The following is a 25,272-nucleotide window of genomic DNA, read 5'->3' as shown; positions in this document are numbered from 1 at the left end:
ACTCAACAAGAAATTGCCAAGTAATATGCTTGTTCAGTTTAGCCCAGCTCTTTTTTTCAGATTAATAGAATCCATTGGCTAAATGGGGATTGAAAGTAAAGCATTTAAAAACATACATTATGAAGAACAGTTTGCTATGGGAGGTAAATCTGTCTTGTCCATCATGCTATTCTCAGCCCCTAGCCTAGGGACTCAAAATTAGTAGATGCTCATAAATATTTCTTGCCTGAATGACAAGTAACTATTACAGAGACATCTGTAATATTATGTAGCCAAGTGCTAAATTGGTATGATGCAGACATTTCACGCCAAGAAATTTGGGGGAGGTGATCTGAGGACCTCAGTCAATGGAAAAGATGACCCAGAAGGAAACAGAGAATCACCAGTAAACTATGCTTCTAGTGAAGCCAGTAGATGAAAATACATATGCATGTGTTTATCAGTTTGCTATTATTGAACTACCTAGAATCTTTTATTTGTTCATAATTTATAGAGTTAGTACCTTTTTTCTTTGGTTTTACTTATAAATATCCTAAAGATTTTGGGTTTTGTGGGAATGTGTGCGTGTGTTTTTTATTTATTTATTTTGGCTGCGCTGGGTCTTCGTTGAGGTACGTGGGCTTCTCTAGTCGTGGCGCACGGGCTCTAGTGTGCGCAGGCTCAGTAGTTGTGGTGCACACCCTTAGTTGCGGTATGTGGGATCTTAGTTCCCTGATCAGGAATCGAACCCGGGCCCCCTGCATTGGAAGCATGGAGTCTTAACCACTGGACTGCTAGGGAAGTCCTGTGTGGTTTTGTTTGTTTGTTTGTTTGTTTTCACTGCTTTTTTGTTTGTTTTTTATCACCTCAAGCAGAGGAAAGGCATTATATCATAAATGTTTTATATTTACAGATTAAGATATGAAAATGTTCTTAGGCCTGGATTATTCTCCTTTGTGCTGTACATGCTACCGAGTCTCTGAGATAAATGAGAGCTACTCATTTTGTATTTTGAAAAATAAAAACTAGAAAATTACAAAGTTAGAGGTATTCATTGCTGAATTGGAAGATTGCTTTGTAAAAGAAAAGAGATCTTTCTCAAATAGATGTAATGAATAAAATGCCACTTATAAGAGGTATTATATTGCATTTAGCATGAGGGAAGTTTTTCCCTCGAGCCTGATTCACAAACATCTTAATTACTTAGAACTTAATTCAGTAGAGAAACTGTCCCTCAACTCCTGGAACAGCTAATTCAGAAGGAGGAGAAATTGAGCCCTCTTATATCTTGGTAGGAATTGTTGTGAATATCCTGAGATGTATTTCTAAATCAGACTCTCTTTTTTTTTTAAGAGTCACTTTCCTTGGTAAGTAAGTAAGACCTTGGGGAATTTATTATGAAGTCATGAAAAACTCTTTTGAAAACACGGGAATCTCTGAGTATGAGGCTAAAAAAATCTCTGGTGACTTGAGCTCAAAACATACATAAATAAAAACAGAAGTTTAGAAAATTTTAATGGTAAAATTAGCTTAACACATGTGCTTTTAAGGTTAAATACATGTTTTATTTGAGTTTAAGATTCTTGGATATAAAAGATATTAAAATAAGATTTGTTTATTACTTGATTTTTAGATCTTCAGGAATCTATATTAACACAAAAATTGAAATATTTATATATGGAACACTTCTGGGTTATCTATTTAATAATTAAAGTTTGGAACTGATTTTAATTCAGGTTATCCTTCTTCTTCATCCTGGAGTTGACCTTTTTAGGGAATGTATATTTAAAAGACCAGTTTATATGAACTTTATATATTTTTCAAATCCACCTCACCCCAAGTTCTTAAGTCCTATCTTACGTAATAAAGGGGAATATTCTGAAATAGTGTAAGATGCTACTAAGTATAAGGTTCTGGCAAAGATTGTTGAGATTAATTATGTCTTTGCATTATTGAAACTGATAACTAAAGAGTTGTCTTTACGTGAATTAAAATACAGTTTGAAAGATACTGTACCCTTTCTCTTTTGAAATATTTATTTCATTGTCACTCATCTTGATGAGGCTTAAAAATAAATGTTAATAATTCATTCATAAATATGTTTCACTAATATTTATTGAAGGCTGTTCTAGTAGAAGGGATAAAACAGTGAACAATAGGATGAGAAGAAATTGATCATTGATATAGAGTAAATGGTCTTTCCTCCATGAAAACTCATCTTATTGCCACATCCTCCTATCTCTGAATCCCTACTTCCTCTGTATTTATTTTGCGATGCCTACTTCACTCTGCATTGATTTATATACTCTGGCCATTCATGCACATCCACTTTCACCCTTTATAGCTTAAATGTTCCGTGAGGACTAAGGAGGGTACAAGGATCCCTCTTTGTATTTAGGGCAGAATTTTACTCACGACTAGAACTAAATAAATATGAACTGAATTGAATTCTATTCTTAGGTTAGGAAAGAGATTTAGTGAGGTTCCACGTTGGTGCTCAATACTAGACCCTTCTTGACTGCTGAGGCAAGGGGGCCTGCTGAATGAAATCCATGGGCAATATTAAAACCTGGTCTGAGCCAGCAGTTTTCCCTTTCTTATCAATCAAGGACTGTTGATCAAGGATTCTTTTATCACAGATCTTTAGGATGTGAATACATCCAATGTAGGGAAAGCAAAATCTAAGAAACTGCCCAGCCTTCCAGGAGTTTATTATCAAATAGGTGGAGGTGGGGGAGGGGAAGTCCATGTGGGAGAAGAAACGGAGGGGTGCAGACCACAGAGGAGGGTGAGAGGGAAGCCTGTTGGAAAGTCCAGGAAAGAGGGAGATCCAAAGGCAGGACTTTATCATTTGGGAGGGAGACTGACAAGAGCAGGTGTGGTACTGCCCCAGAGACTCAGCATCACAAGCAAGGTTAGAGCGATGGCTCCCTTCAGGGAGATAAGGCAGTGGCCATTCTAAGACCTTGAGACCAAGGTCAAAGCCCGAACTGCAACAAGGGTGGTAATGCTGAGTCTCCAGATTGCTGGGGGTGGAGAGGGACGTTATTTAGCACCTGCTGCCAAAGGTGGGGATCAGTCCTCCTAGAAAATGAGCCAAGCCTGAGCACCGGGACTTGGTTTATGGCCTCCACCCCAGGGAAGGAGGGCTGCTCAGCAGGGAACCTGGCAAAGCCTGACACATTTTGCATTTGTCTTCCTTGTGTTTTTCTCAACATAAGATCTGATGAAACCTCTATGTTGTGGACTTGGGAGGGAACTTGCAAAGGGCTGGGCACCTGAAATTGGTTGGAAATGGCATGGCATTCCATAAACCAGGAGGGAATTGGTCCCTTTCTCTCTTATAGGAGTGGCAGGAAAAAATACAAATATTTTGGAAGTGAGGGAATGGGGAATAGGAATGAAAGGGAGAAAGGTACAAAGGGGAGGAGGACAGCTGTTCATTTTATATCCTGTGGTCATTGTCCGTCTGCCATAAACTGAAAGAAGTCACCTAATGAGGTTTGGGAATTTCAGCCAAGGAAGTGACTAAGGAGCAAAATATTAAGTACAATAAATCACATACTGTCACATTTATTCAGAAGGAAAGGCTTGCAGATCTAATAGCCTGTTTACTAATAAAGTCAGTCAAAACAAAAATTATTACTAGTAGCCTCATTTTAAAAATAAATATAAAGCATAAGGGGAAGAAGAGCTGCTTTTAAAACCTGGCTCTTTTTCTATATTTTATGAGAGAGGTTTTTTGAGTTTCATTCAAGGTAGCATGTTTTTAGCCTATGTATAGCATAAATATAGAATATTTGTGAGGATTTTTTTACTGTTACTTTATCTGACCTCTCTTAATCCTTAATATCAATTTTTAGTAGATGCTTAAAATGGAAATTTTACTTTCATATAATGGTCCTTTTTGCAACACTATCCTTGAAATATATTTCTTCATTTAAAAATATGCTTAATTCCCCCGAAAGGTATTTTTTTGGTGGGCAAAACAGATTTATAGACATAAATTCTGGATTTTCATATTCAAATAATTGCTTAATTGATCTTTTGGGGCAGCCGAAGATTTTGGACATGTTGATTTCTCTAAACCGACAATTTCTATTATTAAAATAATGATTTATCTCAACTTCGGTCATCATATTTTACCAAAATTGAATTCACTTGCTCTTGACAGATCCAAGAGTAATTTGAGAATTTCCTCTTGTGTGGAATGGAACTATTCTTAATTAAAGTAATATCTGTGGGCTCCTTTCAGTCACAATTCCCATCCCTGTCATTTGGGACTGAGAAGCCCCAGGATGTGTCCTGCCTGGGCTGCCACAAAGCATTATCCGATACAGTAACCATTTTTTCCTTCCCTGCCTCTTACCCACAAATCAGACTGCTTCCCCTTTGGCTACAGTCTCTGAACTTCATCGAGGCATGAGCTGCTGTCTCTGTGCAGGCACAGGCCAGGCGAATTGAGCCTGTATTTTATGAGAGCCTGAAGCAGTGCTGCATGGCAGGATGTGTGGGCAGGGTTAGATGTGGGGACAGCAGCTACTAGAATGCCTCAGAGGAGCCAGGGAGACTGGTGCTCAGCCAAGAACAGTATCCAAGTACTCTGTGGATACCTGAGGTACGTGAAGGTAATAAGTAACCAAAACAACTGGCTTCAAAGGGTAAACCAGGCAAGAAGCTAACTCACTGCTAAAGGACAAACTTGCTTACAGTTTTTACAAAATTTATAAACTAATGAAACAGATATATACAGATGTGCCACGTTACAAAATAGTATGAACAGGTACATAAAATCTTATCAAGTTTAGGTTCTTCTACTAGGAGAGGAATAAAACAAACATGAAAACTAAGAAATATATAAAACTGGTTATCCTGGAAATTACAGCATTATCTGCTTAAAACCAGCAGTCACAATTTAGGTCCCGTGTATTAGGTAGTACTTCTAGACTGGCCGTATTACAAAGATTTTGCTCTATTTATGGTAGGTTGTTTTGATGCCATGGGCTGAGAGAGCTAACACCCTTAGGATTTTTCTGGAAGACTTGGTAATGAAGGAAATAAAAACCTAAGTATAGTATAATCATTGTTCTACATCATTGTTGTTACTGGAAAATAAACATGCACAGCTGCCTCCAGTGAAATATTTGAGAAGAAGTTTGTGCAACTATCAAAATATTGGTCATCTGTATAATAATGGTCCATGACTTGCTTGTGGCAGAATTACTTAGAAGAATTGCCCGGTGGCAAATAAGCTTTTACTGTGTTTCTCAGTGCTTGTGGATACAATGAGCCTTTTCTCCGTAGTGAGTAGTACTGTCCTTAAAAATCTCTCTGGAGGAAAAAAATATAGATAATTGCCAGAACTGCTTATTATACCAATATCTTCATGTTGCTCATCACATTTTTCACTATATAGAATGAGGCAAGTCCCTTTGTTGAATGCCTTAGCCTACAGTAACATGTAACATCCCCTGGGAGTGACAGTGTCTGGCTTTGAAAAGCTTCTCTAAAAGTTCCCCATTCATCTCTTTATCTTTTTCCATTCACTACAACCTCTAGTTAATGGCCCTGTCCTCCATTTATCTACCTTGAAAAGATGAAAGGATGGGTTGAATCTGCTAAGATTTGCTCCAGTCCTAGCAGGGAGTTCTAAGTAGCCTGATTACATCGATTTCATCACTTTATGATCTTTCTATATCAAATGCTGTTGTTTCCATGCAGCTCTGGGCACCCTGCTTGTCTCTGAGGTCTGAGTTTTGAGGAATGGCAGCAGCAGCGCTTGGGTTGCAAGAATCCTCAGCAGGGCTCTGTCCAGACACTCCTCGAGCCTTCAGTATTTATGGGTCCCGCTCCACTATCTAGAGGCATGATTTCTGGCAGTGCTTTTCCCCATCTATAAATTCTGCGAGATCACTTCTCTCCTTCTGTGGCCCTGTGCCACATTTAAAAAGGCAGCTTGTTTTTCAGGCAGAGCTTTGAGGAAAGAGCCTGCTCCCGGCAACCACTACCGAACCCCCAAGAGGCAGTAGCTCCTTCTATTGTTTCTGTTCTGATTTACTTTGAAAAGTCTGGGGCTTTGTGAAGAAGGGCATAACCAAATAAGAATAAAACTACCCTGGGCTTGGGAGACTAAAACCAATTGATTTATCCTTTTACTATAAAAGTAAAAAGAAATAAAGAAATAGAGAGGGCTACTGGAGACACAGGCTCACAATTCCTAATCTGTAATTCCATATTACAATACAAAAACTCTCAGAAAAACCACAAACCTTTTTTTTTAATAGTTATGCGATGGCAAAGCCTCCCATGACCTGAATTCATTTGGCAGCCAGACCTGACTTGAAATGATTTAAGGCTATTTATAATCTTTATTTATACTACTTATGTGAATCTTCATGTATTTCACTGTAGAAATATTAATATGTTTCATTATAGGGTATTGCCTCAGACCTTGCTGGGGATGTTGCATAACATATGGTATATTTACCATGTTACCTTTCTGAAATCTGTAAATTAAGTAAATAAGTAAGTAATTTGGATCCTGAAGTTTATCTTACCTTAAGGGATTATGGACTTGTATGACTGTTATTTTGAGAAAGGGAGTAACTCTTGAATTCTTAATAGAATAAATGACTAATATATCTATTTTTTAAGTAGTCTTGATTTTATACTAAATCAAGCTATTTTTTAAGTTGTTTATTTTTATGGCAACCACCCAAGAGAGATGAGAAGAAAGGAAGAAGTTTAGTTGTGAATTTTGGGAAGTTGCTGTCTCTAGGAAGTTCCCTAGCGTCTTCTCCAGACATGTACATTATAGTTAACGGGCTACTGCACAATGAACAGGTTTTCAGTGTGCTTAATATGGGCTTCATTGATTAGCACATAATTGGTACTTGTTCACGTGCTTGTGTATTCTTGGCATTATAAACCCTAACAGCCCTTTAAGAGCCTCTCGGCCAGCACTGCACAGAAACACTCCACTTAGTAAATCCTGGAAGGTACAGGTTCTCACTGGCTTTTGTTGAGCTCCTGAGGTTCACTCAGGTGGTCTCCAACACAGTCCAAAAATGAATGGCATGTTTCTTATGTAAGCAAACAATTACTTACAAGTCATTTCATCCATCCTAGTCTAGTTGTAATGTGATAGTTTCCTTTTAAGAATATTTTAATTGAGCCAGATCTGCCTGAAGTAATAGAGAAGGAAAATAGTTTCAAGAATCATATCTTCTCATTCTCTTTTTATTGTTGTCCTGCATTACAATACATTTGTCACTGGAATGTGCCATGTTAAGCAAAGTGGAAAGTGAACCATGTAATCTAGACCTTGGTGCTCCCGTGTGAGTTAAGACATTGGTGAAATGTGCAGGAACACGCTTCAGGGCATGCTCTGTACAGGGGTGGGTCTAGGTTTTGTGGGTCCATGTTTGAACCTTACACAATTTGGGTGAGGGCTAGGTTGTCTTTAAGGAAAAGAATACAAAATTACACATTCAAAATTAGGTACAAATGTGAATATTTATTTAGAATGAGAAAAGAAATCACAACAAATTACAAATCTTTAGAAGTTGACAATACCACAAGCATCATAAACTCCAAAAATATAACATAACGTCTTTGTTAACTGCCTGAAATACTCTTTTCTTGCAACCTTTGGGTGCATATTCTTAAACTGCCTCTGCATATGACAATTCTATAATATTTTTATTTAGTGACTAGAAAAATAATTCTGCCTCTAGCTTGGTGGATCAGAGGTTTTTTTTTCATTTATTTAACATCTTACCTTCACAATTCCTTACTGATATATCATGTACGTCTTTAGGATCATTAGCAAATTGTAAAAATCTCTGTCTTAATTTCTTTCATGCATGAACTACAAGACTGCAGGGCATTTTGACTTCTCTTGCACAGTGACCAATCTTAGCAACTCTGAATTGATGTCACTCACTGAACAGTTTATTACCACTGTTCTTGAGTCATGATGACATAGGTACTTCATCACAGTGGGTGGTAGGCATGTTCCTAGAAGCTCTTTCTACGCTGAGGATGACTGCACTATGGAATAGAAGTGACCTGCATAACTGTGTAACTGTATCACACACACATAACATATCTCCAACTCAACTTCCCCTTAAATGGATCCCAAAAGCTGCCATGGCCACTCCAACACCACCTGGCATGAGGGTAACGTGGTAAGGCAGTAGTCAAGAAAGGAGGCAGCAGTCTCAATTGGTTGCAAATGTTATAAAACATGGTCATGTGAACACATTGCTAGAATTCCTCCCAAGGCCTTGGAAGGTGCTCATCCAAGTGCAGAGCCCTGAAGCTTAAGCTCCATGAGCTTCATGGTAAATCCACTTCTGTCTACCCTGTCCACTGTCTACACTAACATGTTAGAATTGAGCATTATATTTATAGATGTCATACTGATAAAGATGTGTTTGTATTCTTATAATAAACTTATTGTCATTTTCACACTTCTTTCATGGGAAAGCCTCAACTTCCCTTCCAAATACCAATCACATCCTATCACCTTCCCTTTATTTAATATTCTATTACTTTTGCCTATCTCAGTAGTCATATGTAGGAATCATGGAGATTTCCATACACTGCTCCACCTAGTATTCTGATTCCCTGTAAATAATAGTCATTAATGCAAAATAAGAAAAAAATTTTTTCAATGTAGATATTTTAAGCCATGTATTTTTTCATTGAGAATATTTCCATGTCTCTGTGACTCATTTTTGTTGATAAACAACTTTTGTTGTTGATATACATGGGGAAGGGAAAAGAACACTGGATTGAGAGTCGGGCCATATCGTCCTTTCTCTGCCAGCTGGCCTTGTCGTGTAACTTTGGGGAAGTGGTGGAGCCTGTGTGAACCCCTGACAACTTGTTTGTAAAGTGAGAGTGTACATCTTCATGATCTCTTAAATGTCTTCCCACTGTAGTCCTAAATCCTAGAACTGGGTGACAAGAGTGAACTATGAGTTAACCAGGAATACATTTTGTCTGAAAATATGGTTATGATGTTGTCTGTTTTAGTTCAGGGGGTCCCCACAAGAAATATCACAGTAGTTGCCTTTGATACATTTATTCATCCAATTGTAGCTAATTTATACTTGTAGCCTGTTTTGCCATCAGAGAAAGATATTAAGTAGAGGAACAGAAAAGCAGCATCAGCCAAGCCATGCAGTGTTGTTTCCCTAACAATTCTCAGCATCGGAGAACAAATGTGCTGCCCCTCTAGCTTTCCCAGAAGAGTGACAGTCTCTGTGCTGGTGGACAGAGGCTATAAATCACCTCCATCTCCTTATCCTGCTGAAAAGAAATGCTACAAAAGAGCCAGTAACAACAGCAATAATAATAATGGTATCATTGCAGTTCCAAAAGACTTTCTTCCTAGAGTTTAAAGTGCTTCCTAAATTGCACTCATTCATTCATTCGTTCGTTCATTCAACAACTATTCACTGAGCTCCTATTCTGTGTGAAGTAGCTCTCAAGGCACTGGGGAGACAGGATTCACAAAACAAAATCTTTGCCCTGATAGGGCTGACGTGCTGATGAATATCAAACAAATGAATGTCAGGGAATAATGAATGCAATGAAGAAAATTAATCAGGGGTCATCAAATGAGGAGTAGCATTTTGTTGAAGGCAGCCAGGGGGCAGCCACTGAGGATGTAACCATTGATCAAAGGCTTGAATTGTGTCGGAGAGGTAGCCCAGCAGAGGGAACGGCCAACATAAGAGGCATGTGGACTGCTAACGGATCACCACACAGCTTATGTAAATGTCAGTTCTAAATGATATTTTACTTCTTAAGTGGGAAAGGCTATTCAAAGTGTATACATTTCCTAGTTTTTCCTGAATGACAGCCAAAGTCAAGGGAAGTGGGACTGAATCACGAGAAAATAACTAGGCTTCTGAGTACCTCAGAAATAAGAAATATTTTTAATAATTGGTTGACTCATTGATTGATTGATTGACTGTTAGATTGATCATCTGGGCCTGACTCCCTATAAAAAAAGTGGAAAGTTACTTATCTATTGTTTTCTAAATTATACTAGGGATGATACTATTTAAATAGAACCCGGGGGGGGGGGTAAAAGTTGATACCAATTTTAGTTGCAATTTTAAATTGAATAAGTGGTTCAAAGATCAAACCGAGATTACAAAAAAATATTTCTTAGAATCATAGTGATGAGTCTCTCTAACAGTGAAAGGAAGCAACCTTTTAGAAATAAGCTTTACCATTCTTCTTATTTCTTTATTTTTAAATAAGAAGTACTAGGCACTGTTTTACATTTGTAAATATTAATTGTTTCCTTATAGTAAAATGATTATTTCAGAAACAGATTTACAAGATATTATGGAATGCGTTATTTAGGATACAAATGTGGATTATAGTGTTATCTTAAATTTAATCCTGATTGTAATATTATATCAGGTTAATGCTTTCCACATAATTAAAATTTTCTGAGTTGGGAGGTGTTAGGATTTACTTCTTTGGAATACAACTATTCTTTAAAATCTCTTTTAAATGCCTTTCTATAGATTTTTAAAGCAAATGACAAAAAAATGTTCTTTATAATACCTTTTGTGTTTGTTCTGAGTGCCCAGATAGGAGGTTATCACACTGATCTGGGTGAGAGATGGCCTCAGGAGGTGGTGGTGAAGGTAAAATAAAGGCATAGATTCAATAAATTTGCAGGAGGAGGGTGTGCAGATTTGGGTGACTGACTACAGGGGCAGGGAAAGGAGGGAAATGGGCAGGGAACCTGCAGAGAAAGTGATGCCCAAGTAAACCTGATATTGAGGCTACAGGTGGGGTTCAGTCCTTTAGGTTTTACCAAAAAAGGACCATCTGGCTCAAGTCAGGAGCCTGAGTAGAAGCAGAAGCACAAAAGCCTGTCCCAACATGTTCTGACCATGTGAAAATGAAGCACTGTTTGTCTGGTTTTTTTAAAGTGTGCTTTATGCACCAGAAGGAGTATAGTGAAGTAGTTGAAGGCATGGGTTCTGATCTACCCAATTCTGAATCCCATTTGGGTCTAGAGTAAATCGCTTAACCTCTCTTTGCTGCCGTGCCCTTACCTATAAAGTGGACATGCACAGAGTAGTACCTCTCTGCTCATAGAAACCTTAATTGCTCTCTTGAGTTACTAGAATTTTTTTTTCTTTGTGGATACTACTAAAACTTAGATCAGATTTCCTGTTTTCTTTGGATGCTAGGAACTGCAAAATCAAATTTCCACTCTAGCAATTGTAAAGACCTTATAAAGTATATTTCATTATACTGATCCCAAAGGGCCTTCTTTTTCTTATCAAGTAGACAACTTTCTTCCCCTCTAACACATTTACAGTGATGCTAACAAACAGGTAGATTACTCACTTGGGTCTCAGTTTTCATCTCCAGGTTGAACTTACAGCGTTTCCATTAAAGAGCTGGAAAATAGCCCCAAACCAAAGAATCGATGGGGGGAAAAATGTGCTGTAAGTTCTTTGTTAAGCAGTAATTCAACTTAATATTTAGCCCATAAACAAATATTTGCTCCTCTTTCTGTGGTAAATGAATTTATGAAATGAAACAAAAATACTGAATCATACCTGAAACCTTTTTTTTTTAAAGGAATTTTGCCTTTTTAAAAAAATATTTATTTATTTATTTATTTATGGCTGTGTTGGGTCTTCATTTCTGTGCGAGGGCTTTCTCTAGTTGCGGCAACTGGGGGCCACTCCTCATTGCAGTGCGCGGGCCTCTCACTATCACGGCCTCTCATTGCGGAGCACAAGCTCCAGACACGCAGGCTCAGTAGTTGTGGCTCATGGGCCTAGTTGCTCCACTGTATGTGGGATCTTCCCAGACCAGGGCTCGAACCCGTGTCCCCTGCATTGGCGGGCAGACTCTCAACCCACTGTGCCACCAGGGAAGCCCCTGAAATCTCTTAACTTGGACCAAGATTTGTTTTCTAGGCACTTTTAATGCATTAACGCCTTAATCTTCACAACAGTTCTGTGAAGTGATTGCTATTATTATTCACATTTAACAAATGTAGAAACTCGACACAGGAAAGATAAGCGACTTGTCCAAGGTCATACAGCTAAAAAGTGTCAGAGCCCAGATTGCAAACCTGGCAGCCTGCCCCCACCATTCACTCTCCTAAGCCCTACACATACTTTCTCTCTGGAAGATAACTTATATCAGAGGGAATTTTACTCTAAAAACTGAAGTTTAAAAAATTATATAGAATTATCAGTAATACTAACAAGCATTGAATTTATTATCATATAGAATTCCTTCAGATGAGAAAGAGTAAATAAGATCTATTTAAGGCTATGTGATGATAAGGTTATATGACGATAAGATGTACCTATCATCAAAGATTTTATAACATTACAATTTAGAGTAACATTTTTCTATAAGGTTACAATTTTATTAGGTTTCTTCCTAGACATAAAAGTGGGTTTTCTCCCTTAGAACAGTGTGTTAATCTAGTTAAATATTCAAACAGACACAAAATAAATCAACTTGAAAGGACTAGATAATGTCTTACTATTAAGAAGACATTACATTTGGGCTTCCCTGGTGGCGCAGTGGTTGAGAGTCCGCCTGCTGATGCAGGGGACACGGGTTCGTGTCCCGGTCCGGGAAGATCCCACATGCCGCGGAGCGGCTAGGCCCGTGAGCCATGGCCGCTGAGCTTGCGCATCCGGAGCCTGTGCTCCGCAACGGGAGAGGCCACAACAGTGAAAGGCCCGCGTTCCGCAAAAAAAGAAGACATTACATTTGAGAAACTTTCTTTTTTTTTTTAATGCAGTAGAAAATGATTCCTGATGGAGAGGTCAGAACATGTGCCTTGGGGATGGTATTCTATGTGGCTTTTGAGTACTTTGTATGACTTTGCAAATTGCTTATTTTTAATTATGCTGGGCCATTATGACTTTACTAATAAGTAAAATAATTCATCTGGCTATCATTATTCCTCACATTACTTTATCTGGCTGATAAAAATGTACCATAATTACTCATGTAATCTGTCTCTGATATTTTTATTCCAAAAGCAGACTGGATTATGTAACCATCTAAGTCATCTAAGGGCAGTTTCTAATTAACATGGGGGAATTATTGCCCTGTTGACTATATAACAGTACCAAAGTTAATCTGTGGTAAGGATACATACAGCCCAGATATTCTACAGCACGGCTCTCAGATGCCTTTTCACTTTGACCCAACTCAGGCAAATTGAAAGTCCTTAAGTCCCATCGATCTACGGTTATAGTTCCCCTTTCTAGTATAAATATAACACAGTAAAAACAAAGAAATGGAGAAATTACAGCAAACTTATTTATGATCCAGCCAGAGTTTACTGAGCTTCTGTTGTGCACCACGCACTATTCTGGGTACCAAGGACACAAGTAGTAAACAAGACAGACACGTTCCTCCTTCAGTGGAGCTTGCATTCTAACAGGAGATGAACAATGATCAAGTGAACAAGTAAATAAACAGGTAAATTTAGACAGTGGTAAGTACTATGAATAACGTAAAATGGAGTGATAAGATGGAGGATGATTGGACCCTGGGGGATGGAGGTGTTTACATTGAATGCGCAGGGAAGGCTTCTTTGAGGAGGTGATGTTTGCACAGAACCCCAAGAGAGAAGATGGACCCAGCCAAGGGGTAGTCTATGGGGAAAGATATGAATGGAATGAGGAGAGAATAGAGTATGAGGAAATTGACATAATCAGTGTAGTTGTAGGCAGAGAGAAGGGGCATGGAAGCCCTGAGATGGAGTGTTCAGGGAGGAGAAAGAAAAGTCCACAGTGTCTGGAACACGTAAACGAGAAGAGTGGTACAAGGGAAGCTCTACGTCACGGAGGGAGCTCAACCTTTTATTCCTAGTGGGCTGAGAAACCTTGAGAGGATGTTAAGCCAAGAATGAATGACATGATCGCTAAAACAATTTAAAAGATTCCTCTGTTTTTGAAAGACCTCTTACTGCTGTGTGGAGAATGGATTATAGGAGGATAAAAAAGGGAGTAAGAAAACCACCAAGACATGACCCTGACTTGAGTAAGGTGGTAGCAGTAGAGAGGAATAGAAGCTGAACAATATTTTGGAGTCAGAACTCCCAGGCTGATGGGTTGGAAGTGGGCAGTGAAGCAAAGGGAGGAACCAAAGATGACACCTAGTGCTTTGTTTGAGCATCTGGGGTGGTGTCATTTGAAATGAAAAGGGTATCCTAGATATTTGGGGGGTGGAAAACCAATAATTCTAATTTTGACTTAAAGAGCCTGAGTTGTCCATTAGAGATGGTGAGTAGCAGTTGGATCTATAAGTGTGGATCTCATGGAAAATATAATTCTGGGTATTATCTGTTATAGATATTATTTAAAGCTTCAAAGTAAAAGGAGGCAATGTAGATAAGAGAAGAGAAAGCTACCAAAACAATTTGAGATCAAGAAGGAAAAGGGCAACAAAAGAGACTGAGAGGCGGCAGTCAGTGAAGCAGGAGAAAAATCAAGAAGGTGGTAGAAGAAAGTATCCAAGAAAAAAGGAGGGATGCACTGTGACAAATCCTGCTGAGAAGTCAAGTAACCTGAATATGGGGAAATGATCTGTTGATTTGGCAACACGGACTCCCCAGACACCTAACCAAGAGCAGTTTCGGGGTGGAAGGGAAAGGGAATCGGAGGATGTGACAAAGTGGAGGCAATCACTGGACAGCCCTTCTGAGAAGTCTTGCTATAAAGGGAAACAAAAATAGGATTGGAAGGAACAGAAGTTAGGGGTGTGACATCAAAAAAAACTTTTTTAAGATGGGAGATGCTTTGTATGTTTCTATGATGTTTGTATGACAGTAGGAATGATCCAGGAAACTCATTGGCAGAAATTGGTGATACAAGAGAAAGAGGGGAAATCTTAAAGAACAAGAGAAGATGGGATCTAGACCACATGAGAAGGTTCACCATTGGTAAGAACAGAAACGCTTCATCCAGTATAACAGGAGGAAGGCAGAAAACACTGGTGCAGTGGTTGAAAAGATGAGGGCATTACTGTCTGGGTCTCTGTTTTTCTTAACTATACATGGTGCATTGTTAACCTAATAAAAAGGAACTTAGACATATGATTGTATGTTAAAATTCCAAAAATTTAAAAAATAACCCAGTATTTTTATACATAATTTGATAATGCAGAGCAAGTTATTAAAATAGCATAAATTCATAGGCACAAATTCAATAGCACAGATTCAGGACATCATCAATGAAAGGTAGTTTTGTTGCAAGATAGTTTCAAGGCATTATGTAGATATCTCCTTTCACAGAAGAGTAGAGATGGCTTGTAGTTATATTGCAGTGCATATATGTCTTAAGCCATAGGACAAACTGTAAGACAATAATAGGCCAGAAATGCTGCTGAAAAAAGTATCCATCATTATGTGCTGTGGGGTTGACTAAATAATCAATAATAATGTAAATGACAGTTACAGTAAATTCATGTAGGTTTATCTTTATCAATTTATTTGTCAATTTAAAATCAAGAATTGACAGCCAAGACCAACTGGAAACAACATTCATGAGGTACCTTTAACACAAAATATCCTGTCCTCCCCCAAACTGGGGATATTGCAGTAATCCTGGTGTTTGTAGCTCTACACTGGAGCCAGATATCCTAGACTGTTAGTTGGGGGTCCTCAGTAAGTTCTAGAAGTTCATCAGTTTTATCTATGAGTATCAAACTTTAGGAACCCTTAATCACTTTGTAGGCTACTTGTATCCTTGATGTGGGTAAAAATGAAAATATTTGGAATTTCCTCATTTGTCGGTAAGAACCAAAGAAAGAGTTTGAATTTTTAGACCCGTTTAAGTTCATCATGGTTCTCAGGCCATACTTTTATAACCATGGTTCTAAAGTATCTTCCCTCCTTCAGCAATTGTTTAAATCCTTGCAAAATTACTACTTTAGAGTGAAGGATTACAATTACATTGGAAGTGATCTGAAAGAGAGAAAATGGATCTGCAAGTGAGAGGATATTTTGCATTTTTCACTTGGGTTTGTCTTTCCTTTCTGGTGTTAAATATCAGCTTTGGCAATTAAACATCTTCGATTTAAGAGGGGAAAGAAAGAAGTACCTGTTGTAGGTGGCACCTGCTCATTATTGTCTCGTCACTGCATCAGAGGTGCTTTGAGGTATGTGATAGCTCTGCACCACCGGATCTGGGGGCAGGGAGTTGGGGGTGGCGTTAGGCATCTGGGCACGTGGACGTAAATTAACTCTTTCCTCCCTTTATCACAGACAGAGTCAAGCAACCGTTGTCAACCTGGGCAAGGGGAAATCTTATTCTGTTGACAGAAGTCTATGTGACAGTGGGGCTGCAATTCAGAAGGGCTTATGTGAAGAAGAAATTCACCCAGTCTATGTGGAACAGCTGTATTAGGAGTGGGCATGGAGAATCATTTATTCACTGGCTTGGCACCATTTGGGATGGTAGTTTGATGGGGAGTGCTCCCAGAGGGAGGCAGCCTTCCAAAGCCGACTGGTTCTCTTGGGTGGCGCTTCTTCCAGGAGGGGAAGTTCCCTTGGCATGGGCAGTACCTCTCCTCTGGCTGTCCATTCGTACCGCACACCTCAGTCCTGGTCTTCTAGTTGTCCACTCCTTTGTTGGGAGTCCCTGTGGCATTTGAGCTATCTTTTCACATGGGAACCCTGGGCTAGTTCTGTTTTCCAGGGTACACATTTGATCTCTAGAAACTGTGCACCTTTATCTCACTGGGGTAGAAGTACTGCTTTCTCCTGAAGGGACTGAAAAATTGTTGAAGGATTATAAGCAGGGAGGTAACAATTCAGTTCACTTGTAGGAAGAGCACTGGCAAGAGTGGGGCTGGGTGAGGACATGTAAGGCTGAAGACAGGGAGACCAGCTAATCATTATTAAAAAGTTTTGGCAAGAGCTACTGAGAGTCCATTGACAATAGTGAGGCGGAGATGAGTTCAGAAGACATTAATAGTTGAGGTACAAAAGAGTTTAATGACTAAGGAAAAGTGAGTCACCGGCCAGGTACCTTTTTTGTTTTATGGGTGCATAGTAAACTTATTCTCACAACACTGAGATGGTAACATAAGAAAATAGACAGGAAAGGGGTCATATTGGTCATCAGGGTCATATTTAGACACATTTTTATTTTCATGTTTATCAGCTTTCCTTCTCTTTTTTCAATTTGTAAATAATTTCCATTGAATTGCTTCTGTAAGGAACATTTTTTGGTTATCATTTGTTCTATCCTTTCCTTTTTTGGGATTCACCTTATACATTTGCTTTTAAGTACTTATGGTGTATAAAACACGAAGGAAGCACATAAATGCCGTTTACATTCTTTAGGCTAGTTTGAACTGTCTTTTGAAAAGACAGATTGTCTGTCAGACCTCATATTTCTTGGTGTTGAAGCTTGTCTCACATAATCCTGGCTGTTTCCATTTCCGGCGCCACAGTTTGATATTTATTTTAAGCAGCTGCTTAAGAAAGGTGGAACTTAGCAATGATCAAAGTGGCATAAAGTAGGTTTCTGTTTGAGCTCAGGGTTGCTGTGGAAATTTCCTTTCAGTAGCCTTCTCTCATGCGTTTTCATCTACATCTTAGCTGTGCGAATAAATCTAGGAAAACTGCTGTTTGGCCTTTTTAGCGCACTGCCAACTTTGGCAATTGCACACTAACTGGTGTTGTACTAAACACCACTGAAATAAAATAAATGAGTTTGATTAAAGCTTGGAACTCCTGAGTACTACAAATGTAAAAACCAACAGATGCCATTTGCTGAAACCAGGACTCCTCTAGCAGATGGATGAGAGTTAAAAATAAATTGCGCTATTTCTTTTTATTTTGGCTCATTTGTTTTTAATATAGTATAAAAAACCCTGCTATTGAGTTACAATAAACTCCTGGCTTATGTTTCATGGCTGGTTTCGGAATCTGCGAAGATCTTTGATATTACAGTCAAATTGTGCTTTCTTGTATGCAATGAACATGTAAAAACAAATTCTTATCAGAGTTTTAAAACTTTCTTTGGTAGTCATATCTCCAGTATTGAAAATAATAGTGAAAAACAATGACCGGATATCCACAATGGGACATGACGTCTCTCTTTTAAATCTTTAATGTTGGGCTGTAGTAGAATAATATCAATCATATCTCCAATAGCTCTCATTCATTTAGTACTTGAATTTACTTTACAGTATTTTAGTTTCTCACATACTGCCTCATCATTTAAATAACACACACACAGAAGAAGAATGCTATTTTTATTCTTCATGCAGCTGAATGACTCACATGCCATTAAATGAAATCATTATTGATATTGACTTGTAAGATCCATATTAATCATTCTATAATATTTAGATATTTCTTGGCATAGAACTGAACGCTTATATTGAAATTTAATTTAGAAGTTCATGTATTTCTAAAGAGACCTGAAATTCACCTTTTTTACCTTTTTTCAACTCTTAAAATTATTTATCAAATAATGTTTATCAGAACAGATTACAAGAAATTTTAGCATAGTTAGAAGAATGGGGAAATGATCAGATAACTATCTACGTGGTTAGAAAATTATCTAGCGTATTTATCAGGAAGGATAATATGTAATTACACTGTATTAACTTTGAAATTTATTGTTATTGCTATTTACAGGTTCAGGTTCATGTCGCTTTAGTTATTCAGACCCTTGCATCATTGTGTCATATGCCAAGAATAATACTGTGGACTGGATTCAGCTTGAGAAAATTAGGTTTGTTATCATTTAAAGTATCTTCATAAATTTTGACGTAGGTGGATTTCTGCTTCCCTGTTTACCTTCATTCTCCCACTGGCTTTATTCCTCATGGTTAAAAGTACTCTGGTTGTTAATTATGTTGAATTACATTGATGCACATATTATTACCTGCTCTATTTGAACAAGGTATTGTTAAAAGTGTCATTTTCCATTCAATACTTACCACTGTCAGTAGTAGCTATAACAAACTCTTTATTTTTGGTAAAAGTACATTTGAGGTAGCAACCTTTCTGATGGAATTCTCCCCAAAATAACATCACCACCCATCTCTTTAGGTGGCCTGGCTGTGGCCTGGTTTATAGGCCTAGGAATATATCAGATTACCACCTAAATTCCTTCCAGTCTGTGATGATAATGAGTTAATAGCCTTTTGGATCCAATCTCTAGTTCTGTCATTTTCCTTCTAACTTCCCTAAGGCCAGTTCTAAAATTCTATTATCATAATTGTGATGCAACTTGTAATCATTTATTACATTTTCTTTATTTAAAAAAAATCCCTTGGAAAAAAGAAAATTAGGTTGATGCTTAAAGAGGGAGAAGTTCATTCAGGTTGAAAATATTTGATTAAATTTAGCAAAACTCAAACTATGTTAACTATTTCTGTGTAGTTTAAATCATAAAATAAAATTCAAAATGGGTGCTTAATTTCAGGTATGGTGAGGTATTTAAAGGAAAAAATACCTTGAAATTTTATTAAGTGGTTATTCTGATCAGTTTAGTTCTTAAATTAGGATGACTCACGTAGAACATTTTCCATCAGTTCTGTGACAGTTTTCTTTTTTCTCATGCTATTTTCCTTACCATTTTTCCATATTGAAAGAATTGTGATTTATTTGGGAGAGAAGAATAAATATTAGGTTCTTAGTCTTTAATATTAAACCAATCTGTCCAAAGTTTCTAGTAGTATTTCAAATAAAAATAAAAGTCTCACACGTTCAAGCTCTAGTCTAACCAAAAACTGAGAAAAATGATTCTAACTCATGGATTTTAATAGATTGTCTCCCTCTGTGGCAGGATAAGATATTATTTATAGACACCTGGTACAAGCCAAGCTCTGACATGCTGTGCCACTTGCCAATTTTATAACAGAGCATTTTGCTCTTCCTTCTAATTTCTAGCAGTTATTATGAAAATGCATTCATATTAAATACTGATTTATATAAATGGCTTTAAGCAAAGCAGCATAAGTATTGGAAGTTTTACTCATGCCTCCATTTTTTCTCTAATAGTTATACACCGTAGTTTAGATACATTGTAGTGCTGTTTCTTGCTGAAAAACAGCTACACGCTTTTGATATGGCAAATAGTGAGTGTACACATTTAATTACAAGATATAAAGATCACACTCAGTTGATTCCATTTATTTTTCACTAAATGAGACTTTCAATTTTAGTCCAGGCACCAAACTATCATACTCATTTAATGCAAATTTACTATTAGTGATCAGAGTGGACATATTTTCAATCACTTCCTAAAACTAAAATGTAGCATCTTCGTTAAATTCTTTTTGAAGTTAAAAACATAGTCATCATTAAATATTTTAAAGGAAAGGGGAATTGATTACCCCCAAAGGTAAGGTACACCGTTCATAACCTGCACAGACAGTTCTGCGGATTTCTATGTGCTTCATTGGTGAGTGAAAATTATGGCTTTTCTCTAGTCCTTTCAAAACTGATTTATAGTAAGCCCTGGGTACTACTAGTTTGTATTTTAGTACTACTTTTAATCTTGGCTAAAGCCATCATTTTTACTGTAGCAGGTTTCTACTTTAGTAGAATAAAATGTCTAATAAAGATATTATATAGCAGGGCTTCCCTGGTGGCGCAGTGGTTGAGAGTCTGTCTGCCGATGCAGGGGACACGGGTTCGTGCCCCGGTCTGGGAAGATCCCACATGCCGCGGAGTGGCTGGGCCCGTGAGCCATGGCCGCTGAGCCTGCGCGTCCGGAGCCTGTGCTCCGCAACGGGAGAGGCCACAACAGTGAGAGGCCCACGTACCGCAAAAAAAAAAAAAAAAAAAAAAAAAAAAATATATATATATATATATATATATATATATAGCAAAAGGACCTAGATGTAACAGATGTAATATAAAAATCATGTTAAATTATATCATGTTTTTAAAGACTGGTCTACATGGAATTATAAAGAATTCAAAATGAGAGCATTTAATTCTCATGGCAAATCTGACATTTTCAAAACAAAAATGTATCTGGTTACTATAAATAAAATAACTATTACATAAAGACTGATTATGAAACGTATAGCATACAATGATCTCTAATAGATGCAAAATTTCAAAATAAGAATTAAAATTAAGATAATTTTATAGTTTTTCTCCTTTTCTTCTTCTCAGTATCATAAAAAATATATGGTTTTATTTTTATTTTTTTTAAAGCGCTTTTATTTATTTTATTTATTTATTTTGGCCTCATGGCATGTGGGATCTTAGTTTACCGACCAGGGATCGAACGTGTGCCCCCTGCAATGGAGGCACAGAGTCTTAACCACTGGACCACCAGGGAAGTCCCAAGTATATGGTTTTAGATTGAGTGTCTACCATTCACAAAAAACTGTGCTGGATACACTTTGATTTTTTACAGGAGACATGGCAGTTGTGTACCATTTTCTCTTCAATTATCCCTTTACTGGCTTGCCTGAATATGCTTACTGCCTGCCTTGTGTTAAACGTAAAGCTCATTAAGACATTTAATATTTAAACTTTCAATACGAACATCTTAATAATCAGCATGTATTAAAAGATTTAAGGGGTATGCGATTGTTAGTATTTAATCTGTAATGTGTACAATATTTTTAAGATAAGAAAACCACAGTCTTAATTAAGAAACAAAAAGGATCTCTAAGAAAAGTAAAGTGGACACTGTTGAACTTTATTGTGACACCAGTTCTCGTCTCTCCAGAGCCCCTTCCAATGTCAGCACAATCGTCCATATCCTCTACCTTCCTGAAGACGCCAAAGGGGAGAACGTCCAGTTTCAGTGGAAGCAGGAAAATCTCCGAGTAGGTGAAGTATATGAAGCCTGCTGGGCTTTAGATAACGTCCTGGTCATCAACTCAGCTCACAGACAAGTTGTTTTAGAAGATAATCTGGATCCAATAGACACGGGCAACTGGCTTTTCTTCCCAGGAGCTACAGTGAAGGTTTGATCTATCTTTTGTTCCTTCTCCTCTCCTCTAAAACCTAAAGCTCAGTAAACCAAATTGTACAAAGATAACAGTTTTACTAAAGCCACTATTAAAAGAACAGGTAATATTACTTTACCCTCCCTTGTAAGCATGGAAAATCATTCATTTATTTATCCCTTTAACAAGTATTTTTGAGAATCCATGGTGCCATGTACTGGGCTGAACCTAGAGAATATAAACACAAAAAGGCAGATATGTCTCTTCCCTTCATTGGCTGTCAGTTTAGTGGGGGAGTTAGACATGTCAACATGCATGTGCAAAGTAGCATCATTGTTGATTTGCTGGGAAAGTTTAGAGTGCTGTGGAAATACAACATACAGTACCAAATCCAGACTTGAGGGATTAAGAAGACTATCCAAGAGAATAGGGATACAAGCGGAGAATGAAGGGTAATTTCAAATTGGCCAGGAGGGAGGAATAGTGTTTCTAGAATCATAAATCACATACATAAAGGCTGGAAGGTGATAGCACAAAGCAGAGGCCTTGGACAATGTTCCAAATAGTTGTCTAACAGATTTTGAGTTGAGACTTGTGATAAAGTCTGAAGATATGGCCAGTGGTGAAACCTTAAAGCTTTTGAAAGCTGCTGTAGAGTTTGAACTTTATCCTGAAGTTGATAGGGAGTCGCTGAAGTACTCTGAATAAGAGTCAGATAATTAGATCTGAGTTTTGAAATATCCCTTCGAGGCTGGAGGACAGAATGGAAGGGAAAGAGTGCATACAGGAAAACCAAATAGAAGGCTGCAAACAGTAGTCCTATGGGTGATCACATTGACCAGAAGTAGGGGAGAGATGATGGGAAAATATGGATGGATTCAGAGATTTTTAGGAGGAAATGGAGAAGATTGGGGACTGACTGAGATGATGATGGAGTGGGAGGTGTCAAGGACAAGGTTTGGGCATCGTTGTTGAAACAACGATGCCATTTGTTGAAACAGGAAACAGGAAGAGGAACGGGATTACAGGAGCTGAATTCACCTTGGACATGTTGATTTTGATAATCCTGGGGGGGGGGGGCAGGCAAGAAGCAGCATCTGGTGGGAACTTAGATGTATGGATCAGAAACTCAGAGGAAGATCCAAAATTGGCAATTATCAACCTTTTGAATGATAATTGAAATCATGAACTTGTCTGTCCAGAGAGTGTGTAGAGTAAGAAATTGTGCCTAGGCAATATTTTAAAATACCATTAGACCCTCAACTGGACTCTCTCAAGTTTTCAGTATATACAAATAAAGTACAGATGCAGATTGGAGAATTTTTTAAAATGTGACTCACTGGTACAAAAAAAATCTTGTGCTCCATGGAGGTGAGGTCACAGGAGGAGTCCCAAGCAGAATATAAAGATCTAAGATGCTCATCTCCTTTTAATAATTTATTTGAATTCTAGAAACATGATTCAAAATGGTTCCAAATTATTTAGAAAACCTTCACCTTTTTAGGAAACTCCCCTGACACAATATCTTGTTGCTTAACAAATCAAACTGTAGACGTTTTGTTTTAAGTTGATGAAATTACACTAGTTGACTAGCATTAGGGACAGACATCATCTTTGCTCAGCATGAGAAAACACCCAGGAAACCTTATGGAAATTTGTTTTGACAAAGACTCTAAAAATTTGGTTCCTTTAAAGAGAGTCCATGGATGCCTTTCATATGGGTATGGAAAAGAACCTTTGTAAGGATATCCCATGTCATATCCCACTACTACTTGATTAAGAGAAGGATTTCTGTTGTCACTGTTCAACATTGGCAAGAAGAAACCCAGGAAACACATGGAGACCTCGGGGCCTGGGATTCACATCCTTTTCCCGTGATAATCATCGGTGATTATTTCGTCTCAGTTCCCATTACTATATAAATGTACTTTTTATGCCTTGTTTTGTAAGTCATCATTATACTAATCTAATTAGCTTTTTGGTGCCTTAATGCACTGTACTTTGGTACCACCCATGATAAAAATGCATGAAGTGTGGTTTTGCTTCATAGTAATGGTTACTTAAATTACAACTTTGTGTGGAGTATACTTTTGCTTTGTGGTCTCTCATCTTACTCATAAGCTTACTAATCACATGTTTGAGACTTGCCTAGTTACCTAGGCCTACTAAGAAAAAAGTCATTGTAGTAATGATTTATGCCAGGGTCTTTGGCTATCAAGTAGAAACTTTTTTCTGATGTTTCTTTTAATTAATTTATTTATTTGGCTGCATCGGGTCTTAGTTGCCCCATACAGGATCTTTCGTTGTGGCAGGAGGGCTCTTCATTGCAAAGTGCAGGTTTCTCTCTAGTTGTGGCGTGTGGGCTCAGTAGTTGTGGTACACGGGCTCTAGAGCGTACAGGCTCAGTAGTTGTGGCGTGCAGGCTTAGTTGCCCCACGGCATGTGGGATCTTAGTTCCCCGACCAGGGATCGAACCCGCGTCCCCTGCATTGGAAGGTGGATTCTTAACCACTGGGCCACCAGGGAAGTCCTGCTGATATTTCTTTTTAAAATTTCAAATAAGTGCAATGATAAAATCTAAGAGTTTGTCATTTTAACTCATTTGCATGACCAACCTTTTGCTTTTTGGCTCAAACATTTAAGCATGAAAAATTGCTTTTGCCAAGTGATTTGGAGTTCTAGAAATAAAAATTGTTCATTTAAATTGTATGCAATTTCTCCACCAAATATTGTTCCTTTACCGGGTGGCCTCTGAGATGAAAACCGAATACAACCAATTAGAAGGCATATCTCGATGTTCCTATTGGTCATAGGACATGTTTTGAACATTGCTTTATTTTGGACTTTTTAGTTTTGAGGGTGTTTGTTTGTTCAACCTATACGTTATCTTTTCTATATTCATTAAAACTCTCCAAGATGTTTACATCTTAACTAAATCGAAGATCGAGTCTAACAGCAATCAAGAAAGTGTGCATCATTACAAAGTAGAGTTTATTCAAGGAAAATTGTCCAAGCACAGATAGGATACCCTTTGGTTAAATAATAATAGCTACTTTTTTTTTTTAATTGCTCTGAACGTGAACAATTTCCTCATTTACTTATTTATTTATTTGGCTGCGTTGGGTCTTCATTGCTGCACGCGGGCTTTCTCTATTTGCGGCGAGCGGGGGCTACTCTTCGTTGCAGTGCGCGGGCTTCTCATTGCAGTGGCTTCTCTTGTTGCGAAGCACGGGCTCTAGGCATGCGGGCTTCAGTAGTTGAGGCTCGCGGGCTCTAGAGAGCAGGCTCAGTAGTTGTGGCACAGGAGCTCAGTTGCTCCACAGCATG

General features: G+C 38.0%; 1 protein-coding gene across 2 annotated transcripts in view; it reads left to right on the top strand.

Annotated features, from left to right (window-relative positions):
- The window catches only part of RELN (reelin), a 527,392-nt gene that overhangs the window by 281,112 nt on the left and 221,008 nt on the right, over positions 1–25,272 (top strand). For both annotated transcript variants that reach the window (XM_022554391.3, XM_089917770.1), the window contains exons 9-10: positions 18,662–18,758; positions 21,723–21,963. In XM_022554391.3, coding sequence (XP_022410099.1) covers positions 18,662–18,758; positions 21,723–21,963 — 338 coding nt within the window. The remainder of the gene's footprint in view (positions 1–18,661; positions 18,759–21,722; positions 21,964–25,272) is intronic.

This window comes from Delphinapterus leucas, chromosome 9 (genome assembly GCF_059928025.1).
Source record: "Delphinapterus leucas isolate spDelLeu-1000000601 "Yukka" chromosome 9, BTC_Dleu_Yukka2, whole genome shotgun sequence".
In the NCBI taxonomy this organism is placed as follows: Eukaryota; Metazoa; Chordata; class Mammalia; order Artiodactyla; family Monodontidae; genus Delphinapterus; species Delphinapterus leucas.
This window is presented reverse-complemented; position numbering and strand designations above follow the sequence as displayed.